Source organism: Oryzias latipes, chromosome 23, assembly GCF_053564925.1.
Source record: "Oryzias latipes strain Hd-rR chromosome 23, Olatipes_Hd-rR_3.1".
Classification (NCBI taxonomy): Eukaryota; Metazoa; Chordata; class Actinopteri; order Beloniformes; family Adrianichthyidae; genus Oryzias; species Oryzias latipes.
The window spans coordinates 14,131,241-14,137,632 of NC_136259.1; the positions used below are offsets into that span (position 1 = coordinate 14,131,241).

General features: G+C 48.3%; 1 protein-coding gene across 1 annotated transcript; it reads right to left on the reverse strand.

Moving 5' to 3' along the window:
• Positions 1 to 870: 870 nt before the first annotated feature.
• Positions 871 to 4,693, reverse strand: tmem121b (transmembrane protein 121B). The gene has a single exon (XM_004083113.4). It carries the CDS (start codon positions 2,989 to 2,991, stop codon positions 1,855 to 1,857), a length of 1,137 nt encoding a protein of 378 aa, XP_004083161.1. The 5' UTR covers positions 2,992 to 4,693; the 3' UTR covers positions 871 to 1,854.
• Positions 4,694 to 6,392: the final 1,699 nt, after the last annotated feature.

Genomic DNA, 6,392 nt, shown 5'->3' on the forward strand with positions numbered 1-6,392 from the left:
ACACAAGTATATGTTTACACACACCTTTGTACATACACACCTGTATGCACACACGTGTGTACCCACACTTGTAAACACACACCTGTGTACACACACACGAATGTGTATACACACACCTGTGTACACACACACGTATGTGTATACACACACCTTTGCACGCAGAACTGTATGCACACATGTGTGTACACACACTTGTAAACATACATCCAATTGTATACAGACACACACATCTGTGTATATACACACACAAACATGCACATACACGACTGCATACACACCTCTTTACACAGGCTTTTAATTGTTCTTCACTGATCTTTTTTGAGTCTTTGTTCACTTGGGGAGGGTCGAGCTCTGAATTGTGGTTGGTGGAGTCCATGGACCCACAGGTGTGAGTTTTCAGTGAGACCTCCAGCAGGCAGCAGAACCGCCGGCTCATGGTCTATATGAGCCGGCGGTTCTGCTGCAGAACAGACGCGTGTAACCCTTGAGCTATCCTAGGCACTTTAACATTGGGAGTTGGGTCATCTAGACCCACTAGACAGTGCTCTGAACCTTTTTTCTTCAATGATTTGTGATCTTCACTGGTGTCCATGGATGACATGAAATCTTTCCACCTTTATCCACCTTTGTCATGGTAGGGAGAACACGTCAATGTAAGGGTGGGGTCATCTAAGATAGCACAAGGGTTAACCATCATTGCAGAGTTTCTGCAGAACCTAAATGTTTTGCATCATTCAAAATGTGGTTTGAATTATTGTCAAGCTCTGCAGTGGGGTTAGAGCAGTGGACTCACCCAGGCTGGTTCAAAGGACCAACTTACCCTTACAGCCCCCCCACCCCCACCCCCCGTTATGAAAGTAAAGGGCCTGTGGGGGCTTGACCTTTACACACATTTATACAGAAATGCATTTTATTTTGACGTCATGACTATAAATCCCCTGATCCTGACCACAATCCAAGTCTAACCCTGAAACCACACTTTGACCTCCACCTGCACTCCACCCAATAAAAAGGGATTTAGTTTGTGTGGACAAATGACCCCCTCCATCCTCCATCCTCCATCCTCCAGCCCAACACGAGCTATGGTTGCATCATGTGAGCGGCGGCTTATTCCATTTCCACTACAACCACAGATCAGCCCCTCCAGAACAGAGTCCCTTGCTCAAGGGCACCACAGTGATGAAATGAGGGTGGAGGAAATGCACATGTCCCAGCCTGAACTATGACCCTCCCGCTTTGAATCTTTTTGACTTGTGCTTCTTCAGATAACTGTCCTCGGCGTGTTTCCTCCCGTTGCTCCCCTCCTGTCACTGAATCTGATAAGAGAGACTAGTGGTGTCGGGGAGTTCTTGTGATCCGAGGACAGGACGTCACCAGAACTCTGTAAAGTCACCCAACCAGTGAGAAAATCCTCCTCACAGAAACACGGCCTTCCACAACTAACTGCAGCGATTTGTGCAAAATCCTGCACGTGCACGTGCACGAGGCCCTGCTCTTTGAGCTAAAACTAAAGCACAAAAGGTAACACGCTAAAGGCTTTTGACCCCTGACATGTCCAACATCAGGGTCCATCTGGATGGAGAAGGTGCTGAGTGCTCCTGAACTCCACAGTCCAGCACTGCTGCATGCTGGGAGAAGAGCTTGTGGCTCCTGCAGTTAGTTTGAATTTAAAGACAATTAAAGAAAAGAAGAAAAACGTTCAAAAATCCAAGGAGGACCCTCAAAGGTCAAACCAAGACGGGTGACAGATCTTTGGAACCAGAAGAAACCCACACTGCTGAGGAGAAGGTTCTGTTGATTGCATCAATAAACTCCCATGTCCGTGCGCGTGACACGCAGCTGGACGCGCCCCCGTTATGACTGGCTGACCGCCAGGGTGTTGACGTAATCGTGAGGACACATGTCATTATCGGACACGCAGTGGGAGAACTGGGCCGGGTTGGTTCCTCCCGCCAGCCTCCGGACCCCGCGCACCGCCGCGCACTGCTCCACCAGCTCCAGCGTCCTGCACGCGAGGAAGAAGACGTTTTTGAGCATGAACACCGACACGGGGATCCGGTACACGAAGACCAGGAAACATCTGACCACGAGCAGCGGCGCGTTGACCAGCAGGCCCGTGGAAAAGCGCGCGCAGAGCCACGCGCAGCGCAGCTCCGCCGCCGTCAGCTCGTACAGCCAGATCACGGGCGCAGCCAGCGCCGCGAAGAACGCCGCGATCACCGCGTACTTCAGGTAGGCGGAGGGAACCTCGCTCCGGAGGAGCATCTCCACCAGCGTGAAGCTGTCCAGCAGGTCCAGGCACGTGCTCATGAAGCAGCTGTGCGCGCGGTGGCGCGTGGGGCCGTTCAGGTCCAGCACCACGGAGCTGATGAGGCAGAAGAGCAGCGGCGCGGACAGCAGCGCCACCACCTTGAAGCCGGTCACGCCGCACGGGAGCTTCAGCGCGATCAGGTCCAGGATGGAGGTCTCCAGGATCAACACCACCTTCGGCGTGTAGGCGATGACGTAGATGAGCCAGGCCAGGTACGCGTACGTGAACTCGCCCAGGTTGCAGCCGAACATGGAGCTCTTCTGGTGGAAGCCGCAGGCGCGCTCCCGTCTGCTACGCGCGTTCTTCACGAAGAAGATGCCCCAGCCGGAGATGACCACCAGGTCCGTGGCGATCCAGGAGCACCGGTACAGGTCGGTGTAGATCAGGTAAAAGTCCAGAACCCCGCCTTGGAGGATGAGGAGGAGGAAGCACAGCGCCTTGTAGAGCGCGCAGCGCGTGGATCTGTGCGCGAGGAGCGGCGCGCTCTGCATCAGCTCCCCGGACGTCATGCTTCGGGCGGTGTCCGAGGATCCGGAGGAGACCAGGGGCTGGAGGGTGCCGCTGTCCTTGTGGGGGGTGCTTCCCCCGGAGAGGGAGGAGAAAGAAGAGGAGGGGGGGTCCGGCCCAAAGCTGTGGAGGTGATCGGCCTGCGGGTTGCGCTTCCAGGTCTCAGAGAGCATCTTACTGCAGCTGCCGCGCCCCCGCCATCGCTGCTCCGCTTCCTGGAGCCTTTAAAGGAGCAGAGGAGCCAGACTGACTGACGGAGGCGGGGAGGGGGGATTGAAGGAGGACCGGCTTCAAATCCAAATCTCATCTGAGACGATTTTTAAGGAGATTTTTCGTCACTTCCGGTCTGACATCTTTGATCAATTTGATCATCTATGAAATTTTTCCATTCACATCAAAGGGAGAAGCTGAAATCAAACCTGAAACTGTCATGTTTCTGGATCCATCATAAATTAATCCAAAAGCTGGAAAAAAAACCTTCACCCAAAAAACGTAGTGAATTCTGATGTGGCTGGAGGGTTGTTGGTTCAAGTCCCAGCAGTTTCTTCCTAATAGAAAAGCCTTTGTTAGCTGGAACCAACCATTCTGATAAAAACAGACATCTTTACCTCCTCAGACGCACAAACATCACCTCAGACACTAACATCCAGGACCTGGGAACATATATTTGATTTTAGTTACTGAATAGCAGTAACTGAGTAAAAGTAACTTTACTCTCAAACTCTGCCAACATTGATTACATTATCATGTATAACATCTTGAAGTTCCCATTTGTCTCAAATCCGTTGCATGAAACGGTTATGTGAAAAAATACTTTCCATGTGTTCTGATGGGGCGGCTGTGGTCCACAGGTACAGCGGTTGACCTCTAGTCAGAGTGCAAGTTTGGTTCCCGCCAAGTGTTGAAGTGTCCTCCTTGGCTAGGTCACTGAACCCCACATCACTCCTGGTGGTCATTGGTTGGTGCCAGTGTTTGGCGTTGCATGCATATGTGTGTGTGCGTGCATGCATAGGTGTGCGTGCATGCATAGGTGTGTGTGTGCGTGCATGCATAGGTGTGCGTGCATGCATAGGTGTGTGTGTGCGTGCATGCTTTGTGTGTGTGTGCGTGCATGTGTGTGTGTGCGTGCATGCATAGGTGTGTGTGCGTGCATGCATAGAGGTGTGTGTGTGTGTGCGTGCATGCATATGTGTGTGTGCGTGCATGTGTGTGTGTGCGTGCGTGTGTGTGTGTGTGCGTGCATGCATAGGTGTGTGTGCGTGCATGCATAGAGGTGTGTGTGTGCGTGCATGCATATGTGTGTGTGCATGCATGCATATGTGTGTGTGCGTGCATGCATATGTGTGTGTGCGTGCATGCATATGTGTGTGTGCATGCATGCATATGTGTGTGTGCGTGCATGCATATGTGTGTGTGCGTGCGTGCATATGTGTGTGTGCGTGCACGCATATGTGTGTGTGTGTGCATGCATATGTGTGTGTGCGTGCATGCATATGTGTGTGCGTGCATGCATATGTGTGTGCGCGCGTGCATATGTGTGTGTGTGTGTGCGTGCGTGTGTGAATGGGATTAAAGTGCTTCGAGCCTTCTATAAAGGTAGAAAAGCGGCTACATCATTTGTGGTGTAAGATGTTTTGGGTTTGTTGGACTGAAACTTTTGTACCGCTTTTAGTTGTGGGGCACCAGATCAGTGGAGGACTTAGCAGTCTGGGGGCCCCACTAGAACAATAACACAGGCCCCTCCCCTGCAGCAGTTGTATTCATTGTTATTTTTTTGTAAAATCCTTGTAACCACTTTTTGACGGCAGCAATGTCAAGAATCTAAAATGTTTTGATGAACATTGAAAAACTCCAAATAAATGTATATGTATGTTAAACAAATGTGTTTTAAATCCTTTAGTTTTACTTGGAAAACAACATTCCATTTACAGAATGCACTTATTTATGCCCCACTCACTTTGTAGCAGGAACAAATGACAATCTTCTGTCTTTTCTAGAATTTGTCAGGTTTTTCTGGAGAAGGAAAGCAAAAGGTTGAAAAGTACTTAAATGATGGATCAAAACAGTGGTGGCAACGGGGGATCAGTTAAAAAACATCTGCCATTCGCATGCTTACTGACCACAAGAACTTGGAATACCACTAGAGTTCAAAAAAGAATGAATGGACGTCAAACTAGATGGTTTTATGACCGTTTAGTGTTTTCTCTCTCCTGTAGACCAGGTTTCAAGAACATTCAGCCAGGACAAACTCAGAGCTGCCGTCCAGTTGACATGAAACATGATGACGAGGAACATTCCAGGAGCCTGGTCTATGAAAACACAAAACGGTAAAAAAAGAACAACCACCTATCAACTAGTAACCTCTGATGCGTGTTTTTGGACTGGGGAGCTGTCCAGGGCGTACCCCGCTCACACTACCCCCTGATAAAGTACAGGAACAAGCGGGTTCAGAGTGTGAACGGAGAAATGCCTCCTTGTGGCAACTGTTAAAAATAAAAAACATTCACAAAATGACCATTTTCTGCCTTTCCTCGTCTTCATCACTTGGACGAGCAGCAAAATGTTTCAAGGAGGAAGATCTAAAGTTCAGATGTTATGGCTCAACTTCCAAGTCGTCACCTGGATGAATGAGAACTTCCACTAAGAACTCATGTCAGATGCTTTTCTTTTTTTCTTTTATTACAACAATAATGATCATTTTCCCCACTGCTCATAAAACTTCATTTTTTTTATATCATCAAAGTGTCTCTCTGCATCAATGGCAAACTAGCTCACCAGTCAAAAACTTGCTGGGTTATTTTTTGTTTGTTTTGTTGCTGTGTGACCCAAGTTATGTAATTTAATTTACTTACAACACTTTTTTGTTTTAACTTTGTAATATCGACTATCCCCCCCCCCCCCCCCCCCATCTCTGACATCCCACTCAGTTTCTTTCTCCCCTCTTTTGTTTCTTTTTTTCCGTCCGGTCCAACAAGGAATGCATACAAATATAATTTTCAGAAATAAAGCTTAGCCTCAAATACAGAGGTTTATTCAAATACACACTCTGTCTGTCTGAAGATCCATAAAACCCAACTGTAAGGATAAAATCTGTCCAATACAAGAGGTACTGCAGCTCTGATCTGCTTGCTCAGCTGTTGGACAAGTTAGAATAAATAAATAAATAAACTTGCTGTTGGTGGAATAGTCCACTGCTGCAGAGGGACAGGGGACGACAATAAACCCTCTTATGCCATTTCAGGGATTTAGTGTTTTTTTACGAGTTAAACAATATTGGGTATGGAAATTTGCCTTATGGGAAGTCCACCCTTGTGCCAGAGAACTCTTCAGTCTATGCAGATTTAAAAAAATAAATAAAAAGAGCCTGATTGAATTCTATTCAAACGTCACACTTAAATGATTCACTTTCAATTTTTTATAGAATCCAGCTTTGAAAAAATTCCATCTCAGAGGCATTCAGGTGTTGCAGGTGGACTTGCTGAGCCTTAAAGTGACATCGGCAGACTTGCACCACCACTCAGAACGACTGACAGACCACCTCCATGACCAGAACCTAAGGACCTCTGACCTCAGA

Coding starts and splice junctions, on each gene's coding strand:
- tmem121b (XM_004083113.4), bottom strand. CDS start 2,991: ATGCTCTCTGAGACCTGGAAGCGCAACCCGCAGGCCGATCACCTCCAC.